Genomic DNA, 23941 nt, shown 5'->3' on the forward strand with positions numbered 1-23941 from the left:
GAAGTCCAGGCCATTCTTATTTAGAGTTTGAAAGGGGCTAAGAGCAGAGTCAAGAGTTTTACAATGAACTCCAACAGCAATGTGGTGACTTCCTCCAAAGCAGATTAAGACTTAGAGCTGTGGCCACAGTATGGCTGGCTTAACTATGACAGGTTCAACAGTCAGAAACTACGATTTATATGAATACAGGGTAATGATGTAATTTTCCCATTTCCCCCCTCTCTGACACATTCTACTCTTAACAGGCTAGGCAGAGAAGAATCCATAAAAGGTTTTATTAACTTCTGAAAGACTAAACTAACTTCCACCCTTCAGAGTCTATGCTTGTGGTCTCAAGTGTTGGGACAGATTACAGAATGGCATGACTCTGAAATATCTCAAGTGCTGTCTCACATAAAGATGACTTATAAGAATGTGGTTGTCTGGTCTGCTCATAATTGGTAAGTAATGCTGTAGCCACCACCAACACTCAATGACATTGGGTGGAGATGAAAGAACTAGGTTGACTGGCTTTAAAAATGCCACCACAGCGGCTTCCCTGATGGCGCAGTGGTTGAGAGTCCGGCTGCCGATGCAGGGAACACAGGTTTGTGCCCCGGTCCGGGAAGATCCCACATGCCACGGAGCGGCTGGGCCCATGAGCCATGGCCGCTGAGCCTGCGCGCCCGGAGCCTGTGCTCCGCAACGGGAGAGGCCACAACAGTGATAGGCCCGCGTACAACAACAAAAAAAAAAAAAAAAAAAAGCCACCACAGTATTTTTTAAAAGCAGGTTTTCCTCTGTACTCCACAGTGAAAATATATAAAAGGAAAAAGCCATACATATATACACACACTCAAACCAAGTCACTGAAGTACAGTAAGATTGCATGTGAGTTGTAGCAGGTTGACTTCAGTGTGGAATGTATATATTGAAAAGAAAATACAACCTTTACTCATAGAGTAAGTTCCAATCAGTTACAATGGCACCGTCTTGTATAATCATAATTTCCAAAATGTATTCACAAGCATGGCACATAGGAGGCACTCAAACATTTACTGAATCGAACTCTCCAGCATTAACAGATTTGATCTTCAGAATATCCAGATCAGCTTGGGCAGGAAGAAAAAAAACGTCTCACTTTGAAGAACAAAAGAAACTAAAGTACAGAGAGGATAAATGGCTTGCCCAGTATTATTTTTAAAATTAAATGGTAGAGTACAGGTTTGAATTCAGGTTTTCTAGTTCATAAATCAGTATTCTAACCCCCAAATGCCTCCATCCATCACAAACCCATGAAAAGACAGGAAATTGGATGTCCTGGTGGCCAACGAATACCAAATATCTTCAAGAAGGGAAAGACCTGGGGACCAAAGTCATCTCAGCTCAGGACAAAGTCATCTATAATTAATAGACAGGAGTGAAGTTTTGATCTGACACATCTTAGGAATATTCTAACAGTTGACTCAAATCCTAAAGAAACTAAATTATCAAGGGAATAAGGAATCATCTAAAGATGAGGAATTTTCAGTCTGTGGTTGTGAGAGAAACAGGTTAGGAGAAATTCAAGCCTTGTTAACTAAACACTGGCAACCCAAAACTGGGGAATGCCTTTTGGAGTTAAGAGCCTTAAACAAATCAAAGTTCTTATATAACATAATACAGCAAGATACACTCAATAACTTCATTATCCTAGGAGATGGTAGAGATTAAAAATCTAATAAATAAGATATAATGGCTAAAAACTTAGCAAATACACATGTAAGATTTGTGCATTTCATTGCATGTAAATGTTACTTTTTTAAAAACTAAAAAAACTTGAAAAGAGCCATAAACAAAAAAAATTAAAATACAATGGCATTTCATATAAAAAAGGAAAAAGAAAGATGCAATGGATAAGAGAGTGAAGTGAGAGACAGCTAAGGCACATTCTCGTCACCTTCCAAGGTTGGTGTGGGTGACTCTTGTGAACAACTTTGGGTTCCACTGGCTGACCAGCCTTGTGGGAAGCTTGGATTCCTGGAGCTTTCCCTGAGGCTCCACAAGGGCAGGTGCCTGTGTTTTTCATCACAGCACCCCATACAGTCAGCTCCCAATAGGTGAGAACTGGGTTCAAGTCCTGGCTCTGTCACTGCCTAGCAGTGGGACTTGGCAGCAGGCTTTACTCTGAGACTCCGTTTCTTTGGCTCCCAAAACAGAAACACCAGCCTATCCTGCCTGTTTGACAAGGTCATGAGGGTCAAACAAAAGTACATATTAAAGCATCTTTAAAAATATGTCTGTGTTTGCTATAATTTAATTAAATATATGAACCAAAAGCTTTAACCACTGAATGAGCCAGGAAACAAAGGGATCCAAGCATTGCTAGATTAGCCTCCAATGTTTAAAACAACCCAGGGCAGAATTGTTAATATTGAAGGTTCAGGACTGAAAATTGAGGTTTAAAGGAAAAAGTCTCTAGAGTAAACTTTATTGGAAGGAAGCTCACAACGTTTCACTGCTTAGGAATTCAAGACGTTGCTTCCAAGCTGGACACATTAAAGATTCGGTGCTGGACCAGCAAAGTTCTATTTACGGCAACGTACAATTTATAGAAAACTACACACAGAGAAACAGCATGAACTTGGTCAACGCCATTTTTGAGGGAGAAAGACAGTGAGTGTGACAAAGATTTCACGAGGAGTCAGGAAGCCTGGGTTCCAGTATAGGCCCAACTTCTTTATTTGCCCTGAGAAAAATCACCTGGCCTCTCTGGACCTCTGTTTCATCATCTGTGAGATGAAAGAGGTGACAAAAGGTAATCTATGACTTGAAATTCAAAGACAGCAAAAAGCCATTTTGTAATCCATTATTCTGTGGCCTAAGTTCACACTTCTGTACCTTTGTTCATGCTACTTGCTCTGTCTAAAGTTCTTTTCCCCAGTCTGTTATCAATGAACTCTTATTCAACCCTCAAAGCCTACTCAAAAGCCACTTCAAACGTGAAGTCTTCGCAAATATGTATATAACGCTCGTGGCTCCCTTCCACTGGGCTTCCCTAACACCCATACCCTAGGTGTTTTTAGTCAGGCCCAGTAAATTGTGATGCCAAGTCTAGTGTTCTTTCCTTCCCCCTGAAAGGTAGGAAACATCTTCCGTTGAGCTTAGAAGAATGATAGGCAAATGCTACGTGCTCCATAAAAAGTACACTGATTAAATACACGAATGCTAAGGAGTCCCATTTCATGTTACGGATATCTCAAGCAGTATTTCAATGAAATCACCATCTGAACGTTTTAGAAAGGCCTACCTGGCCTGCACAGGTCTCCATGTTGCTCTTTTTCACTGGCGTAGACCTCCATGCACCAAGCATGGTATGCAAATGAGAAGAGATCTTCTATTTTAGCAGGTGGTCGGACTGCATTGTTCAGTCTTTTCAGCCACTCTTGACACTGCTCAAAGGTTGAGAACTGACACCTTTGTAAAGCCAAACAAGTACAAATGTAATCAGAAGACAGCTGACAATGAAACCTAAGGGTAGCCACCATTTCAAGAGTGCCTACTCACAGTGAAATGATAACTACAGTCAAAAAAGCACTAGAGGGCTTCCCTGGTGGCACAGTGGTTGAGATTCCGCCTGCCGATGCAGGGGACACGGGTTCGTGCCCCGGTCCGGGAGGATCCCACATGCCGCGGAGCAGCTAGGCCCGTGAGCCATGGCCGCTGAGCCTGTGCGTCCGGAGTCTGTGCTCCGCAACGGGAGAGGCCACAACAGTGAGAGGCCTGCGTACCGCAAAAAAACAAAAAAAAAAAAAACAAACAAAAAAAAACCACTAAGGTGGTCTAATGTTTATGATTTATAATAACAAAACATGTCCAACAAATTTTAGCCAATGGTGCAAAATGTCAAGAAGAAGAAAGTTGGACATGTGGAAAACCTATTTTTTTTAGACTAATAAAATCTCTTCTGAGATTGACAATTATTAAAGTAAAATGACAGTCATTCTCTTCCAGGAATGGGGTTTTATTCCACTTCTTCCACCAAAGCTTTATGGGTGTCCTTCTCAAAGAACATGTTTAAAGAAGTTCTTTTTGTTTTGTTATGACATTATTATAGCAAGCTCAAAAATGGTTCACAGTACTTTTAGCCAATTAGGGAATAATTTCAAAATTTATCTGTTTAGCAATTAGAATAAATCAGCAACTTTAGATCGAAAATAAGATACATTACACTGAAATTTTCAGATGTTACCATGTAGAGAAAAAACCAATTCTATTATCAAGTGCAATTTTCAGTATATATAACTAGGAGGTTAAAATAATTAGTGTAAAAAATACTTTATCTTTTTAAATGCAGTATCTAAAATTGAGTAATTAATAAGCAACCTTTTAAAACTGTGAGTTATAACCAGTATCTATCAAAAGCAAGCCAAATCTCAATGGCTAAAAAGCAACTTAAATATTTACCTTAAAACCAAGGAGGAATCAACTATACTCCAACAAAAATTTTAAAAAAAACAAAAACAAGGAGGTCACTTAAATCTCTCTCTTGTCCCAATCAGTGTGGCTCATCAATATGTCCACACACAATGTTTACTGGCACTCCAGAATAGGTCAAAGAAATAAAGCAAAAACTTGGGGAATTAAAAACTGGTAGAGCTACTAAATTTAAAATGCATTTTAGGCATCACTTTTCAACCATTATAGTAAAGACTAGATCAGATAAAGCCAACACTGGAGAAACGTGATGAGAAGCAGGACACTTCTAATGTCTTAAAGTGCCTCCCAGACTGTTGATTAGTTGCAAGGGAGAAAATATAGAAATTACACAGAAAGCGGGTGACTCCTTGACAAGAGTGATCACAACTAACATCACCAGCAAGGGACAGATGGACACCGTTTGCCTCCAGCTGTAATACAATCTCCTGAAAAGGACACAACCGCATACATATAGTATTCCAGCGGAGAACGCACAACCTCAATTTAATCACAAGGAAACACCAGACACAAAATAAGAAACTTTCTATTACAATAAAAGATTTTTTCTTCAAAACGTTAATATCATAAAAGATAAAGAAAGGTGGTAGAAAACATTTCAGATTAAAGAAAGCTACAGAATCACGGCAACTAAATGTAATAAGTGACCTTGTCTGGATCCTGTTCTGAACGAGGTAGGGGAATGCTATAAAGGGCATTATTAGGTCAACTGACAAAACTGGAACATGGAGAGTAGATTGGATAAAAAGTATTATGAGTGCAAAACTGTGAAGTGACAATGATACTGTGGGTTATGTAAGAAAATACCCCTATTTTTAAGAAAGCACACTTAAGTATTTCAGGGCAAAGAGCCATGATTATGTAACTTACTTTCAAATCGTTCAGAACAAGAATTTCACACATTAGCGCATGCGCGCGCGCGCGCGCACACACACACACACACACGCCCCCTGCAAACGATAAAGCATAGGGTAAAATGTTAACAATACTAGTGCTCTTTACTATTTTTATGTTTGCACCTCCAAATAAAAAACACCTTTCCAATAGCAAAGTAGGCTAAAGATAACATATTTCAGGGACTAACTACTCCGAAAATACTCCTAACTAGGCTGACCGTCAAAAGCTGTTTTTCTGTTATCAAATCATGAATCCATCCTTTAAGAAGTATTTTCCACACTAAACAATAGCATAAACTCATCACCTACCTGATAATTTTGCAGTCTTTGCAAGTCAAATGAAGCTGAAATATATCTCGGCATTCAACACTTTCTATAAGCTGTAATGGAACCTGCAATTAAAAAAAGATGAAGTTCCCTTAGTCAAAAAGGTATTGACCCTGCAGTTCTTCAGTGTGTCCAACAAGAGTGATTAGAAAGTTCTGCAGGAAAAAGAAGCACAGAACTGCATATCCATCTAAATCAATAGCACTCAAGTGATTTCCTGGGTGATTCAGGGTTTCCCTTTCTCAATCTCTAATCAGTGCCCTCAAGTCATGTCATAGCACAAAGCTAACTAATAAAGAGGAGGCACCACATCTGGAAGAACAGGGAAATACGCCATCTTTCTGGCAACAAACTTTCAAACTCATCTCTCAAAGTACTACTTTACAAGGTTAGAGCTTGCTATGATTTGTGATGACACAGAAGCTAAAGGGAACCAGAAGTTATCCTGTCTTGTTGACAGAAAAGAGCTGCAGATCAAGAGGCTAGTGGGACTACACTTGTCACTTGTCCCAAATGACAAGGTGGGCTTGTGGCTTTGTGTCAGCAAAGGAGAATCTTGAAAAAGACTGGAGGTCTGAACTGCCTGCAGGTTGCACAAAAAAGACAAGAGAGTAGATAGAGCTGCGGGTCAGGCTCTCTGCTCAGTAGACTAGGTAACGAGGAGAAGGGAGCAGGTCTCACAGTGGCCTAATTATCTAGGTCTAATTTGCTGCAAAAGACAAGCTGAGGGGACTTCCCTGGTGGCACAGTGGTTAAGAATCTGCCTGCCAATGCAGGGGACACAGGTTCAAGCCCTGGTCCAGGAAGATCCCACATGCCACAGAGCAACCAAGTCCATGCACCACAACTACTGAGCCTGCACTCTAGAGCCCATGAGCCACAACTACTGAACCAGCGTGCCACAACTACTGAAGCTCGTGTGCCTAGAGCCCGTGCTCTGCAACAAGAGAAGTCACCACAACGAGAAGCCCACGCACTGCAATGAAGAGTAGCCCCCGCTCTCCACGACTTGAGAAAAGAAAGCCCACGTGCAGTGACGAAGACCCAAAGCAGCCAAAAAAAAAAAAAAGACAAGCTGAGGAGCCCTGTTTGCCAAGTGGGGCTCAAGGTATGAGTAAGCTGGGATGGTTCTTTCCCTGCCAATCTGGTCAGCAGACTACTGAACACAGGATAAGTATGACAGTGGAGAGGGATCAAAGAAGGCAGGCAGACAGGAGGGAAAGCATCTGAACAGGGTGACAAATCCTTAAGCGGTTGTTAGAATCCTCCCTCTGTCCCTCATCTTATCCTGGTTCAACCCCTGGCTTCAAAAAACAATTTCCAAAACTTCTAAAGAGAGCCTGGTAAAAATAATAGTAGATACTCTCACTCATTGGAAAAGGGTCTTTTTACACTGTATCAAGCCCAACCAAAATGTGGCTCTGGGAGTTGCAAGGAGCATTCCAACAATTCATGTTTTGCATGAGAAGGAGGCAGTCTCTTCCAACAGACAGAAACAAGAGAGTGCTGCCTGCACAGGGTGGCCCTCCTGTTAGCTGAACCAGTTTCAGAAACAGGCTTCTGGCAAACGCTGCCCCACCATGCGGTTGCCAGAGTCAGCTGAGAACCCTCAGAACAAGGATGTGGAGATCAAAGAGAAGCTCAATGCCGGACATCTTAGACAAACAAATAAACAAACAAACTGGGGCAGGGATTAAAAAGGGGAAGAAAGCAAAATAATATTACTCAGGTAATGGCTGGGAGTTCTACCTCAGGACTAGAGCCTTTTTTTTTTTTTTTTTTTTTTTGCGGTACGCGGGCCTCTCACTGCTGTGGCCTCTCCCGTTGCGGAGCACAGGCTCCATACGTGCAGGCTCAGCGGCCATGGCTCACGGGCCCAGCCGCTCCGCGGCATGTGGGATCCTCCCGGACCGGGGCACGAACCCATGTCCCCTGCATTAGCAGGCGTACTCTCAACCACTGCGCCACCAGGGAGACCCTAGCCTTCTTGGTTAATCAATAAAATTCCCTTACACTTATAATAGGACCAGAAGTAAGAGAAAGACTAAGAATTCTTGCCTGTGTTCTGAGAAAAAAAGGAGCTTTGGCCCTCTGTTTTTGTTTAAGTCCTTAACCCCAAGGTGCTGTGAGAAACTGGAGTTGATGCAGCTAAAAATTCTTTCAAGACCTGTACGTCTAAGAAGGAAAAAAAAAACCCAACAATATATCAGTGGGGATAAATTGTGAAGAAGTAATAGGAGATTAAGAGATCAGAAGAGAACACTGATTTGTTCTCAGGCCAGTCCTCTGGGTATCCTATAACAGACTCATGTTGGGTTTCTTTGTTTTTAAACCTACAACCCCCTTCTCCCTCCCCCCCCCCCACAAAACAAACAAACAAACAAACAAAAAAGAGCTGCCAGACGGGCAATTAAGAGGCCTGAGTTCTTATCTCAATTTTCTAAAATTTTACCAGCCAAAATTGTGCATGCTTCCTGACTTCCTTGGACAACCTTCCAACCTTCCTACATGACACAAGCCTTTGCTTTCTCAACCTCGGATGGTCACTAAGAAGTCCCAGGAACAGGGAATGGGAAGAGTCTGGGGTAGAGTGAGAGTGAGCTTTACAAATCCACCTGCTCTCTCAGCAGTCACCCGCATCCCAGATCCCCTTCTATCACCTTTCCTTATAGCTAGAAAACTTGAAAACCAATTAACGCTATTAGCAGCTGCTGGAGGGAGTGGACCAGTCTGTGCTATTTTGCTACAAACAGGTAAGTTTACATCCCTACTATTGGACTAGAGCCCAAGATCCTATGTCCAGACTTCCAAAATACAAATATGCAACACCTCAGAGCATGCAAAACACATGCTACCTAAATGCTTTCAATATACAAATTTTCATGTATTTTAACACTGCAAATTTAAGGAATAAGGATAAAAATGTTGGTTGCTAGTATACAGATACTAGCAAGTCACCAGAAACAACCATGTGTACTCAAGTCATAGGCACAGAAAACAGATTTTAATAATCATGCAAATTGTCACATGCAAGGAAGTTTAATATGCAGCAAGAACAAGGACCTAAAAGGGAAATACCTGATTTTATATCAAATGAGTATCTCCCTTTTTTCTTCCCTTTTCACCTCAATGTTACTCTTCAATGCACCCCTGCCCCCAGACTGCTTCCTCTTCTAAAAAGCCAGAGATAGGCTTCTTTTCCTCTTCATACATCCAACCAAAACATAAGGTTCTCTACTTTTTTAAAGGCAAGTCCACTGATTTAGGTTTCTCAACTTTCATCACATATTAGGAGGCTCTCTTACCATTTCTGTAACTAGACATACCCAATATTCAACCTCATAACAAAGAATTACAGACACAAGAGCCAGACCATTTTATAGCCCAGGAAGGTTAAGCCACTACACTAAAGCTAGCAGCAAGTCAGGACAAGAATCCATGGCTGTCCTCTAGCTCAGGGTCCTTCCATTACATATGGTACTCCTTTCTTTCTTCCTCTAAGATGCCCTTCACTTCTGTGTGAGCTCTACTTTAGTTTTTCTTTCACAATTAAGTAGTAGCCTCTTTACCAGGGATCTTCAAGAGGAAAACGGAATGTAAACCAAGATTCCTTAGAGGCAATTCAAAGAAATCTAAAGTCACATTCAAATCCTCTTACCCACTGATTCAGTGTTTTGTAGCAACTCATTTTCTTTTTGCTCCTTTCTCCTCTGCCTTCTACCTGCCAGGCAATTCTATCTCCCATTACAGTGCTTTTCCTCTTATAAAACCCACCAAACTCATGCTCAAAATACATCAAACACACTCAGTGCTGTTAATCAATTCCTCAAAAGGTCAAAAGTTATATCATGTACACCAAAACTCATAAGAGCATCAATCCAAAAAAGCCGAAGAGTGGCAGTTTAAAAATTTAATAGACATGCACAAGTCTAAAAGACCCACAGTACTGTCTCATTCCAGAGGGAATTTTATATCATCATATCCTACTATATTTACCATAATTCATTCTGGGTGGGTGGGGGTGTGTGTGTGAATTATTTTTTAAGCACCAGAATTTAAAAGTGGGATAATGTATACCTTTTAAAAACAAATGCCCTTTTTATAGCATGAATGGGAAGTACTAATCTTGCATACACATGTGAGGTAAAACTGGCAATAGCAGAGTAAAAAATAATGTAATGAGTCTTCACCTAAAATCTGTAACACACTGGAATATCTGGGCTCTAACACCTATGACTCAAAAACCAGTCAGAGGGGGCTTCCCTGGTGGTGCAGTGGTTGAGAGTCCGCCCGCCGATGCAGGGGACACGGGTCTGGAAAGATCCCACATTCCGCGGAGCAGCTAGGCCCGTGAGCCATGGCCGCTGAGCCTGCGCGTCCGGAGCCTGTGCTCCGCAACGGGAGAGGCCACAACAGTGAGAGGCCCGTGTGCCGCAAAAAAAAAAAAAAAAAACTGTCAGAGGAAGGAGACTGTCACAGGTTAAAGACCCAAACTCTTTATTCTCACCCCTTCACCTCTTCATTCTCAACTCTTTATTGCTCACCTGTGGTATTTACAAGGTACTCTTCCATACTGGTTTCAGAAGCTATTCTGATTTATGAATGCTAAGGCCAAAGTGCATTGTTAACAATAACCTCCTTTTGATGCTTGGGGAATGAAGATTTTTGATATACAATAGTTAGGCAATGGAAAGAATCTAGGAAAATGCTAAGTAAAGTGTTTCCAAGTATACTTCCAGCTTGTTCCTAAGAAGCATTAACAGAGCAGTCTGGAAATGGAGTTTTAATGTCCTTTTAAATATTCACATTGACTTTACAAATTATTTCTGGTTGAAATTCAGTTTACATTTTTTGAAGGTCACAATTCCACCCGCTTATGTTTAAACTGTGTGGCTTTATCCCCACCCCACAAATTGTCCTCATATAAGAAACCACTAGAACTTTGTCTAATATGAGGGAAGGGACTCATGCAGAGATGACACACTTTGCTGATTTGCAAGGTGAGCATCTGACACTCAAAACCAGTTTGTTCCAAGCACAGGTGCAACAACCGCCTAGAATTCTCATGCTACTTACTGGGACTGCAGAAGCAGCAGATTGAGAGGCGGTCTATTGAATTACACAACAAGAATTGTTTAAAAATTTCATGAACTCCACTTGAACACTTACTTGTTTATAAATTAGTTGAGCAAATTACCTGTACATATGTAAAAATATAGTTTGGGAAAAGCACAGAATAGGAGCAATTCATACCTTAAATGCTACAACTGAACTGTACTAGAGGTTCTTTACCCCAGAAACTGGAAACTTGATATCCAGTGAATGTGTGTGCATTAAAGTAATGATGTATCTCAGCGCTGCTGTGAAATTAACAGAGAATATATGATTATCAGGTAACTATTTAAAGCTTGACAGTAAGTCATTCTCTAAAGTGCTAAATGTGTTGATTCAAAAGTATACAAAATGATGTGTGTTGATTTAAAAGCATACAAAATGATGCAAACTGGAGCATGCCACAATATATACTGGTACATCTGGGTGATGGTAGATTTATGTTTGATTTAGATATAATAACCTTTAAAGGGGGGGGTCTCTTAATCTCACAGATTTTACTGAAATGCTCATCTGCTGAGGGAGGACCCAGTGTAGGAGGAGCCATTGTTTCCTGGAGTAACCACAGGTTTTAGGAACCTTAGCTCTAACTGCGACGTGATTAACGTACTTGTATGAAGAAGTCCTAGTCGCTCTCAACCTGAAATGTTTAAAGTCACTGCAATGCCAAAATACTTTTGCACAACAATTTTTCTGTGCAAAACCATTATCTTGGGCTTTTTAAAACGTGACATGCAGGCTCTATGCCTTAGAGGGTTATAATGCTAAATGGAAAGCACTTTTAGGTGAAGAAATGAGTCAAAAGTAAAAACAGGGGTAAGTTTTCTTAAGCACTGTATCTCAATCACAGTGGGGGACCAACAATTCCAGTAAACAACCTACTCATACAGCTACTGTTAAGAGACAAGATGACACAGGCGTATTTACACAGAAGTATGTTTTAAAATGAACTTTAAACCCAAAGGGGGTTTAAAAATGGTCTAATATCAATTTCAAACCCCTATTAACTTCAATTCACTTTAGTATTTACTGAATACCATGGCACCAGTACACATGCTGGATTCTGAAGATACAAAGATGAATAAACAAAAAATTATAGCATATCTGGTAAATGTTGTAAAGGTATGTTCAAGATACAGAAAAAGCCAGAAGAGAGGGTAATAAACTGTCAGGGAGGGAACTGAGATTGAGAAAGGCTTCACAGAAGAATTTATCACCTGAACTGGGTTTTGACAGATGAAGAGAAGTTCCCTGGGTAGGAGAAAAGAGAACTCAGAGGTGTAAAGTATGTCTGAGATTCCAAGGAAGGTGGTTTTACCAATACAAAGGGAAGAAGGGGGAAAAGAGGGATACAGAAAAGCTGTCAGGGACCAAGGATCATACCATGCTAAGTAATTTCATCTTAGAAGTAGTTAAGAAACACTGAAGGGCTTCAGGCTGGTGAATGACATGATCAAATCCATGCTTTCTCTCCAACAGACCATATTCCCAAATAGATCTAAAAATAGTCTCTGAAATACTTCGCCATAAACCAAAAAGCTGAGAGACAGAGGACTGTATGGAAAAATGCAATGATATGAAACTAAATTATCTCCACATGCAATTTAATTACAATTTCATCAATTCTAGACATTTAAACACAGTTTAAACACAAAATTAAATTGGGCAATTCTACTAATTATTACTGTCATTATTTCCACAGTAGCTGGTAGGAAACGCCTGGTTGCTGGAATGTTATAGGAGATTCAATCCTGTCCCCTCCTATCACGGCCACCCAATTCCAAATGGGCCCTTCTGAATACAGTGCTATATGGTAAGAAAGCACAACATGCCTCTTTCCTTGATGAATCCAGTGTGTATTTTTAGCTGATAGGCAGAAAACTAACATAACAGATATGATCATAGCCCAAATTTAGAAACCAGAAGGAATTCAGGCCACAATGATTCCTGGACATAAATGCTTAACTACAAAGAATAATAATAAATACTAAAATAATAAATGCCAACCACAAAGCAAATGTCAGCCATTTGAGTCTTGCCAAGGGAAAAATATGATGAAGGAATTGGGTAACTTCTGGATGGCTGAGAAAACTTTTTCTAAGAATCCCCAAATGAACCCCAAAACACGCAATCTGAATGAAACTACAGTCCTGAGCTTTTACAAGATGTCATAATACACTTCTTTGTGCTAGAACCAAAGTGCAAAAAGCCACAATACGGTCCAGTGAGGAAGGAAGAAGGCATTCATTTGGTTGAAATACATGAACCTTCACATTTTTGTGGTGAAAGGCACGTTTATTGAAAACTATTAATGATGGCAAGTGTGCTGGAAGAACCAGTTCACTGAGAATACCCTCATAATTGAAAAGGGTAAATGCACTCGAAAACTGAAAGCCTTCCTTCTCTTCAGCAATATATAGTCCATTATGCAAATACACATTGTACTTGACATCTATACTTAATACCACTAAGGAGCCATTAGAATAACTTCATCCTATAACAGAAGTCTGCACTGAGCTCAAAGTACAACTCAACATTTGACATTAAGGTCCAGGAAGTTCTCTCAACTGAGGCAGTCAGCAACTACTAAAAAATGAGGAATAAAAGCCTATACAGCCTTTGCACCCTTACAAAGCTTAATGGTACAACATTACCTACTGCAATTCATGCAGTGTTAGTAGACAATGGACACCTTAGCTGACAACTACATGTATCATTTTAAATCAAGCACAAGAGTTGCTTGCTAACCTAGTGTCCCTGAGTGCTTAAATTAAGTGAGAGAAAAGCAGAGCACACAAGGTTTTCAAACCAAACCCCATATAACACTCCTCTCTTTGAGAACAGTAACAAGTTTTTTTTTATTGAATGCTTCCTTTCTCCATCTACTTTAGTGGGAGAACAGTTGAGAAACACTTACGTTAACCAGAGACTCCTTGAACTTGATGTGAAGTCTGTAATTAGAAAGGGCAATGATGGCATCCTCAGCACGGCCCACATACTCTGTGCTTTCTCCATGAAGTTCAAGGAAAGGAACCTTCAAAATGGAAGAAGAAACCCTTCAGAGTTTTGAAGCAGTAAAGCAAAGTGTTCAAACACGGGTCAGGTGAATGGATGATAAACATTGTCACTCAAAAACAGTACATAAATGGGTAAGGGACCTAAAGAGGATGGGTTTATACCCACAAGATTCAAGATTCATAAAACCTAGTTATTCATATTCTAGACTACAGAAGGAATGACACAGAGATGATCATCTCAGTGAATTCTCAGGAAAAAAAAGTCTTTCTAAAAGGAGAGATGTTTTCCAGCTTATATTTCTATTATGTGTATGGCTCAGGAAAAAATATATTTTTCTAATACATATTTTCCTATACATAGCACATTACTTGAATCCATTAGTTCTGCTACATTGTTACTATGATGCTTAATACTTATTTCACAATCAAAAGTGGCCTGAAATTACCTGAAGATTCTCATCCTCCCGGATCAGCTGCTTCCTGGGAAAGATCTGATTGGCCTGGATGCACTCAAGGCTGTGCCGAGTCTCTTCATCCTGGAAAAACCCAAATGTTTAAATAATTTCAAAGCTCCTACTCATCCATACTGGGTTTTTCTGCCATGTCTAGAAGCATAATAACAGTGAGAGTCCAGTGACCATGGTGGACTGGCAGAAAGCTCAATGAAAAAATATTCACCCCCAAAAGTGTTCCATCTAATACATTAGGCGCCTTTAGATGGAGAACACACCAATGCCAAAAAAAAAGTTAAAGAGGTTAAGAACATTTCTATTAAGCACTAATAAGTTCTTAGTATATTACTTTTAAGAGAAACCAAGATACAGTGGCTTTTTTCTCTTAAGTTATAACCTTTAATTCTTATTTTTGAAAGATACATTCTGCATTATATAAAAATGAAATGATGTGACTCCCGTCTGGAATTTGCTTCAAAATAATTGGAGAGGGAAGGGAATGGGGCATAAATGAAACAGAACTGTCCATGAGGGATAATTCATGCAACTTTTAAGTGAGAGTTCACTATACCACTGTGTCTACTTTGGTTATATGTGAACTTTCCATAACAAAGTTTTTTTCTTTTTAATGTAAACTTAAGAAGTGAATTCTCAAACTGAAAACATGTGTGAACCACTACCCCTAGCATAATCTGCTTTATATTACAAATTAGATTTATTTCTATTAAGGCAATTTCAAAGAAGCAATAAATTATAATCTAAATGGCACATGAATTGAACTAATTATAATTTATATTAAAAAGTAGCCTTTTACATTATGAATTTTTATGGTATAGGAAGACCAGGGGGAAAAAGCAATCTGGTGGAAAGTCTGACTTTAAATTATGATGGAATCTGTTTACACAGCAAATTTTACATAAGCAAAACCATATCTTGTTAAACTGACAGCACCAGTAAGAAGTACAACCACTAGTTAGTGGACATTTCCACACATGCTACTTATCACACTTCTAACAATTTTTTAATCTCAAAGAAAGAAAAATCCTATCTATAAACAAACAATACTCAAGGTTTTTTGTTTGTTTTTGTCTGCGTTGCTGCATGTGGGCTTTCTCTCTAGTTGCGGAGAGTGGGGGCTACTCTCTGTTGCGGTGCGCGGGCTTCTCATTGTGGTGGCTTCTCCTGTTGTGGAGCACGGGCTCTAGGCGCATTGGCTTCAGTAGTCATGGCACCCGGGCTCAGTAGTTGTGGCTCACGGGCTCTAGAGCACAGGCTCAGCAGTTGTGACACACAGGCTTAACTGCTCCACGGCATGTGGGATCTTCCCGGACCAGGGATCGAACCCGTATCCCCTGCACTGGGAGGCGGAGTTTTAACCACTGCTCCACCAGGGAAGTCCCCAAGGGTGATTTTTAAAAGAAATTGTATCACGAAATATGTCGACATTTGGAAGATCTGCATTACTCACTCCTCATTATTTTCAAAATGACCCATTCTTTTTTTTCTTTTTTGCGGTATGCGGGCCTCTCCCGTTGTGGAGCACAGGCTCCGGACGCGCAGGTTCAGTGGCCATGGCTCACGGGCCCAGCCGCTCCGCAGCATGTAGGATCTTCCCGGACCAGGGCACGAACCCGTGTCCCCTGCATCGGCAGGTGGACTCTCAACCACTGCGCCAACAGGGAAGCCCCTAAATGACCTATTTTTGATGTTACAAAATTATGCATGGATAAAAGATTAATTTAAAGTGCAAGACAGACCTATGGTTTTAACATAATACAAAAAGTTCACTGATATGGCTTCAGATTCCACACTGCAACTAACCTTCAAAGAACTGATACTGGTCGGGGCTTCCCTGGTGGAGCAGTAGTTAAGAATCTGCCTGCCAAGGCAGGGGACACAGGTTCAAGCCCTGGTACGGGAAGATCCCACATGCCGTGGAGCGACTAAGCCCATGGGCCACAACTACTGAGCCTGCGCTCTAGAGCCGGCAAGCCACAGCTACTGAAGCCCGCACGTCTAGAGCCGGTGCTCTGCAACAAGAGAAGCCACCGCGATGAGAAGCCCACGCACTGCAACGAAGAGTAGCCCCCGCTCGCCACAACTAGAGAAAGCCCGTGCACAGCAAAGACCCAATGCCGCCAAAAATAAATAAATAAATAAATTTATTGAAAAGAACTGATACTTGTCAAGTTTTGATGCAGTATAATAGAAGAATACACACAACTACCTGGAAAAACTATTAAAATACTCTTCCTCTAACTATGAATCTCTGTGAGGCTGGATTTACTTCATTTATTTAAAAAAAACATACTGTAACAAATTGGATGGAGAAGTAGGTATGAGAATCCAGCTATCATCTATTAAGCCAAACATTTTTAAAAAAACTGTAAAGGGCTTCCCTGGTGGCGCAGTGGTTGAGAGTCCGCCTGCCGATGCAGGGGACACGGGTTCGTGCCCTGGTCCGGGAAGATCCCACGTGCCGCGGAGCGGCTGGGCCCGTGAGCCATGGCCGCTGAGCCTGTGCGTCCGGAGCCTGTTCTCCGCAACGGGAGAGGCCACAGCAGTGAGAGGCCCGCGTACCGGAAAAAAAAAAAAAAAAAAAAAACCCAAAACTGTAAAAATCAATGCTACTCTTTTATATTAATTATTGTCGGATGAGGAAAAAGTTAATTTTCATAAAAAGTGTTATGGTAACATTTAATTGGTTATTGTTATTTTTAAATGAATTAATGAACATTTTAAAGATTTCTCAGCTTTAACTTTTTTAAAAAATAAATTTATTACTATTTTTTTAAATAAATTTGTTCTTTTTTTTTTTTGGCTGTGTTGGGTCTTCGTTGCTGTGCGCAGGCTTTCTCTAGTTGCGGCAAGCGGGGGCTACTCTTCGTTGCGGTGCGCGGACTCTCGTTGTGGCTTCTCTTGTTGCAGAGCACGGGCTCTAGGTGCGCAGGTTTCAGTAGTTGTGGCACGTGGGCTCAATAGTTGTAGCTCACGGGCTCTAGAGCACAGGCTCAGTAATTGTGGTGCACGGGCTCAGTTGCTCCGTGACATGTGGGATCTTCCTGGGCCAGGAATCGAACCCGTGTCCCCTGCATTGGCAGGCGGATTCTTAACCACTGTGCCAGCAAGGAAGCCCAGCTTTTAACTTCTAAGATAGTAAATACAGACAGACACACCCTATATAAACAAAAGCTCTTTGGGGCCCTCAATAAGTCAAGAATGTAAAAAGAGGTCCTCAGACCAAAGACTTTGAGAATTGCTGCTCTACTATAATCCACTACTAAACACATTCGTCCTTCAGTATCTGAGGGGGATAGGTTCCAGGACACACAGCACTCCCATGGATACTCAAATCCCTTATATAAAAAAGGTATACAGTATTTGCATATAATACTGTATATACTGCATATACTCATCCTCCAGTATACTTTAAATCACCTCTAGATTACTTATAAAACCTAATATAAAGTAAATGCTATGTAAATAGTTGCTGGTGCACAGCACATTCAGGTGTTGCTTTTTGGAATTTTCTGTAATTTTCCCCGATTAATCGGGGAATCCATGGATGTGGTACCACTGACTGTACCAAGTAAAGCTGTTTAATCTGAAGTCAGGCTTTCTATAAAACCAGTCACCTAGTGATGAAACGAACAGCCATACAGAGACTTCAACAACACTCACTCACTCAGCTACTACCCATAAAACTGTATCTTTGCTACTCTAGCTGACTGGGCCCATTCCAACCCCTCTAAGGGGCCATTTTATCTTGAGGCACAGGTTTTATCTTGAGGCACAAACTTTTAAAAAGTTTGATACTTAAAATGTATAAAGAAATTAGCGGCTTCAAATTCTAAAAATAAAACTGTAACAACTTTATAAATGGTTCATAAAATGCTATCAAAAAATATAAAACTTGTCATATACTTAGCAGTCCTAGGGAAGTGACACTGCTAAGTATTCACCATGACTGTCAAGAAATCATAGCTGATAATCAAATAATTTCAAAAGCAAAAGTATAAAAATCTATTCAGTTATTTATAGCAATAAATAAATAAAAGTTTAATGAAGTTGGTATGTTTTAGTAAGGTTGATATGACATGGCTTGGAGCCTCAAGAAATATAATTACCTAGGGTGTACGAAGAATGTCTCCACTTCTATAAACACCAAAATAACCTGTTATATGAAGAGTTTTGTGTCAATCTGTTCCATTTTATTCCCTTCCACTCACTTCCTCTGAGGTCAATGATTGGGTGAAGGAATAAGGGACATAGTCATATTTGAAAGGAACTCAATTTTTCTATAAATGTTACCTTTTTTTCTTTTAACCAATTCTATTTCCATTCTTAAGATGTAGTTCTTGACTTAAAGAATACTGAGTATTCACACTCAGCACTAAAGAGAAAAGATATGAGAAAACTTGAATTTAGGAAGTTTTTCTCATAAACCAATAGGGGATAGACAGGAAAAGCTATAAAATATGGGGGGGGGCTTTTAAAAATTATTACATAAAAGTACATTGTAAACATGCTTTCTCAGCATCACATTACCTTTTTAAACTCACCTAAATATATAAGGCCTAAACTTTTATTCTCTTCAAGATCATTTGACACATCATTAATTCTTTAAGTGATTCCTGGACTAGATTTTTACTGACCTCTAAATAGCATAGAACTGAAATAACATAGCAGGCCTAAACAACAACAACAACAAAAAAAAAACTAGAGAAGCCATTTATCAATTCATTCTTGCTGGCACATTTACTTGGGGGCTAATCCAGGCCAATGCATATAACCAAAGCAGTTACCGAAAACTGAAAATGGAACAAATGATTTTCAGCATAAGAGAACTGAGAATTTGGCAAACAAGATGAGCATAAAGAAATAATATTTCACAGTCAAATGAAATAAATGCTTTTTTTAATAAAACTGTCTCAGTTCACGTTACCTGTACGGCTTCTGGACTGATTTTCCCCCTTACATTGGATGGCCAAAAGGTTCGTTCGGATTTTCCCACAAGCTCTTACAGAAAAATCCGAATGAACTTTATGGCCAACACAATACATAAAAATGCATTTAATCCCCAAGGATTAGGATTAAACTATTCATAGACTTTCCAAGAAGAATGGTAAAAACATTACTTGGCTAAACATAAGCTAAATCAACTACCTAATTTATTACAGTTTCTGAGTTTCATTATGTAAAAGGGAGGACAAACTTGAGATGGCTGATGGAGGAAGAGCTGGAAGGAGACAAAAGGCAAGGAAGAAAAAGTCTGGGGACTTCCCTGGTGGCACAGTGGTTAAGAATCCACCTGCCAATGCAGGGGACACGGGTTCAAACCCTGGTCCAGGAAGATCCCACATGCCGTGGAGCAACTAAGCCCATGCGCCACAACTACTGAGCCTGCACTCTAGAGCCCACAAGCCACAACTACTGAGCCCACGTGCCACAACTACTGAAGCCCGCGTGCCTAGAGCCCATGCTCTGCAACAAGAGAAGCCACCACAATGAGAAGTCCGCACACTGCAATGAAGAGTAGCCCCCGCTCACCGCAACTAGAGAAAGCCCGTGTGGAGCAACGAAGACCCAACACAGCCATAAATAAATAAATAAATGTACTAAAAAAAGAAAAAGAAAAACTCTGTCAAAGTGTTAGCCTGATAAGAGGCTTGAAAACAAATTTCTCCTAGGCTAGCTATAAGCAGTAGTTTATTAGTAGGAGAATGTATTCCACATGGTCGATTTCCTGCTATTGCTGAGGAACACCAGGCATTGTGGAATCTGGTGGTACTGAATCTCCACCAGCGCCATACGGGGTCACCTATAAAATCTTGAAAAGGGATCAGTCACCACAGTTCCAGGCTAATTTCTGCTATTCACTAAACTATGCAGGTAAGAGACTTAAGTCTATACCTCAGAAGTCAACATTAGAGATAAATATTTAAAGAACATGGCGAGTAGAGGCTGACCAGTGGAAATGTCTATAAACTGAATTTATATACAGCCTTCCAGGATTAAAAAAAAAACTATACTTAAGAGTGAAATACCTGTAGGAACATTTGACAAATGTAAAAGTTAAAGTGACTGTCAGTCTGTCAATTTATCATTCTTAAGACTGGTATTAAAGGCGATCAAAAATAAATTTCCCTTGATATAATGTTTGTGATCTGTTTCAAAATAATACAAAGAGGTGTGGGTGAGGGAGTCAGAAGAAACAAGTGTGGCCATGAACTGATGATTATTGCAGCTGGTTGATGCATATATGAGGGTTCATCATACAATTCTCGATTTGTACAGGCTTGAGATTTTCCATAATGAAACATGAAAACATCTTCCTAATACTTAATCTCCCGAAGAAACCTCAATCTCATTTAAGAACTTTTAAAAGTATGAGGATGTTACTCAAATTAGTATAGAAGTATACACTAAAAAAACAAAGAAAAACCAGTACTTCTGAATTCTCTATACAAAAAATAAGGATTAAGGACACAGAACCAAAATTCTAAAACAAAAGAAATTAATTAATATTATTTAAATCAGTGATTCAACAACTTGCAAAATGATGTAGCTAGTAAAAAATCATTAGGAATCCAATGAGTCAACGAGTGAAAATGTTTAATTCATTTAGTGAAATAAGCAAAATAATTATGTTTTAATTCCAACTACATATCGACATAAACTAGTTAGAAAGGAACACAACCATGGGTTTTGGTGGAAGAGTTGTAAATAAGTACTTGTAAAAACTTGTTATAATGCTACTTTATGACAGATTTTTTTAAAAAGACCCATGGTCATACTGCTCGCCAAATACTGCACACAGAAGTATCTCCAGAGCGCACCAGGAAGACTGTCTGCAGGGCACCAGAGACCCCAGCAGCACCAGAATGAGGACTACACCGTTGTAGCTATGTGGTACACAATGAAGGACAACCCCTCAGTACAGAACAGAGCTGCTTTCATAAGCCCACCATTTGCTACTCATTAGCATTGGCATACATACCATAAAATATTAGGCAAACACTTTTTCAATTCATTAAAAACTCATGAAAACCAATAAAATAAAATATAGTCTAAAGAAAAGCTCATCAGTGTTTGGGTATAGAATACATTAGAAAGTTGTTATGCCCACAAACTAAGAAAAAACTGGCAAAGATTTAAGATGACAGCAGTTACCTTTGTCGTCGTTTTAATGACACTTCTATACAACTAGTTTTTCTGTTTTGTTTTAGTTTGTTTTTAATTTTGAAAAGCACTTTCAACCCATGTTCCTAATGAAGCTTGAAATTAACATGGCCTTTTCAATTCGTTTTTTGTGCACCAGCATGAGACAGAGTTTGGTTCTAGAAAACATCACCAAGATAGAAGCGGGACAATATTACAGAGGACCATTTCTTATTTAAGCCTTGGAGCACGGTTTACATGTTCTCAGGATTGACAGAAATGTGGTTGGCTCATTGCTCCATCATCTCTGCCTGAACTGGGTCCTAAATAGCCCACAAGTCACTGAAATACACTCATTTTAGTCAAAGACGTAGGTAGGTAGGGAGTGTGCAGAGCTACTTCATCTTCTCTGGGATAAAAATAATGCCTTAAAGAGACAGGACAGGAAAGACAGGGAATTGCTTCTATCCAGAAAGGTAAATTCATAAAGAATATGTGTATGACCATATAATTCTCCTACACACAAAACACACACATGCGCGCGTGCGCACGCGCGCACACACACAGAGAAAAGCTTTTCATGATACCTTCCTTCCTAGAAAACATGGGTTTTAGTCTTGACTCCATTTACTATCTTACTGAAAAGAGACAATATCTAATTCACAGGATTAAAGTTAATAGAAGCAAAACTGCTCTAAGACACTAGAATATTCTAAAATTATTACTACTAAGTAAACAATAAAAGAAAATAGACAAGAGAGTTCTGGGAAAGAAAAAGTGAAATGATTTCTCACAATAACAAAAATGGGTAACTGAACTTATTAGTATTCACTTAATTGTCAGGACAGAGTTCAAGTTCAATTTTCTTGTTATTTCTCTGTACTTACCATGACAGGAGGCCCAGATTAGGAGGAGAGATCCCCGTCCTTTCTTCCGTATCTTGGCAAGGCGTTTCTTTCCTTTATGCCTGGATCTTGAAAAAGAAAAAAAAAAAGGACAAAATTGGCAATTCCCACACACACCCCCGCCCCGTTTGGCCATACCCTAATTAAAGAAACTGCATATACAAGGACCTAAAGACCTGACCAGTCAGCCAAGGAAAAGCTGAATATCACCCAGCCAATCCCCACTAGTCAAATCCAAACTCCTTAACTCCCTTGTGAAAATCCTCCTGGTCATAAACTATTTGAGCAAAAAAGTAGCAAATGCTCATGTTCTTAATGTTGATAGCAATACAAAAAATATTATAAACCTTAGATGAAAATAATAAAGCAATAACTAAAACTAACCTGCAAATGCAAAAACAACATTCTTGTAATATTACAGTATGTTTTTGTGGTTATCTGTAAATTCAAAGTGGATCTCCCCATCTGTGGGAACCAAACTGGCTTAGTAAAAAAATATGAAAAAACTGCCTTTTGCCCCAATATCCTGTGCTCACTGAAAAGTCACATAAACTGCACTAATACCTTTACCTGGTTTTCAGAAACAACTTTAAGAGTGGGGGAGGAATACCTAACAAGAAACTCAAAGACAGGCTAGTAAGAACACTATCATCTCTAATAAGTAGCTTTTTTAAAAAAAATACATTTCATGCAAAGCCAGCATTTCTAGTTCACTGAACTTCCATGAATATAGGATATTTTAGGCAGTCTGGGATTCAATATTCAAAGTAAACTCTTTGTGAGCAGTGAAAGTGAGGGAACAGAGGACATCAAAGAAGTAGCAGGGCCCAGAACATGTGGAGCCTTGTGCAGTTATGAACAAAGGAGTGACATGAGGTGACTTAAAGGATGGCTCTGGCTATAGGGCGGGAACAGAGGGAGCATAGGAGGAAACAGGAAGACCTGTCAGAAGGAAATAATCACCGTAAGAAGTAGTGATGGAAATGGTTGAGACACTGCTGGATTCTGGATATATTTTGAAATTACCACCCACAGGATTTGAGCTAATTCATTAAATAAAAGAAGTCACACTTTCTGGCTTCAGCATCTAGAAGCAAGGATTTCCCACTTACTGATGAGGGAAAACATTAAGAAAAATGGATTACCCACTCTGTGCAGAGGTACTGGAGGGGAAACAGGGAATCAAAGGTTCCGTTTTAGACACGTTATATTTGAGATGCCTATCAGATATCCCGTTGAAGACACCAAGTAAAAGCTGAACAAACTAGCCTGGAGATGAAGAAGATGGAAGCTAGAGATAGTAACATAAATGTGGGAGCCATAACGGTGTGGATGGCATTAAAGCTAGTAAATTCTGGGGCAAGTACAGATGGAGAAACTAAGAGGACCAAGTGGTGGTTTGGGGTACTCCATTGTTCAGAGGCTAGAAGGATGAGGAAGAACCAAGTGGTTTAGTAACAAATCAAGTCAGAGTCATCATTCTTACCATTATTCAAACCTAAAACAAGTCTTTGTGATATAACCTAGCTCAAGAACAGAGATTAGCATAAAATTCTCATTTATTCATTCATTTCAATAAATAATTATTCAACACCTAGTATAACCCAAGCACTGCT

General features: G+C 39.8%; 1 protein-coding gene across 6 annotated transcripts in view; it reads right to left on the reverse strand.

Annotated features, from left to right (window-relative positions):
• MTMR3 (myotubularin related protein 3) overlaps window positions 1-23941 on the reverse strand; it is a 136842-nt gene that overhangs the window by 29976 nt on the left and 82925 nt on the right. For all 6 annotated transcript variants that reach the window (XM_060311126.1, XM_030860772.2, XM_060311124.1 and 3 more), the window contains 5 exons: window positions 22308-22393; window positions 14254-14343; window positions 13708-13824; window positions 5661-5743; window positions 3269-3435 (listed from right to left, as the gene is read on the reverse strand). In XM_060311126.1, the coding sequence (XP_060167109.1) occupies window positions 3269-3435; window positions 5661-5743; window positions 13708-13824; window positions 14254-14343; window positions 22308-22310 (460 nt within the window). In that variant the 5' untranslated portion in view covers window positions 22311-22393. The remainder of the gene's footprint in view (window positions 1-3268; window positions 3436-5660; window positions 5744-13707; window positions 13825-14253; window positions 14344-22307; window positions 22394-23941) is intronic.

Source organism: Globicephala melas, chromosome 13 (assembly GCF_963455315.2).
Source record: "Globicephala melas chromosome 13, mGloMel1.2, whole genome shotgun sequence".
Taxonomy (NCBI): domain Eukaryota; kingdom Metazoa; phylum Chordata; class Mammalia; order Artiodactyla; family Delphinidae; genus Globicephala; species Globicephala melas.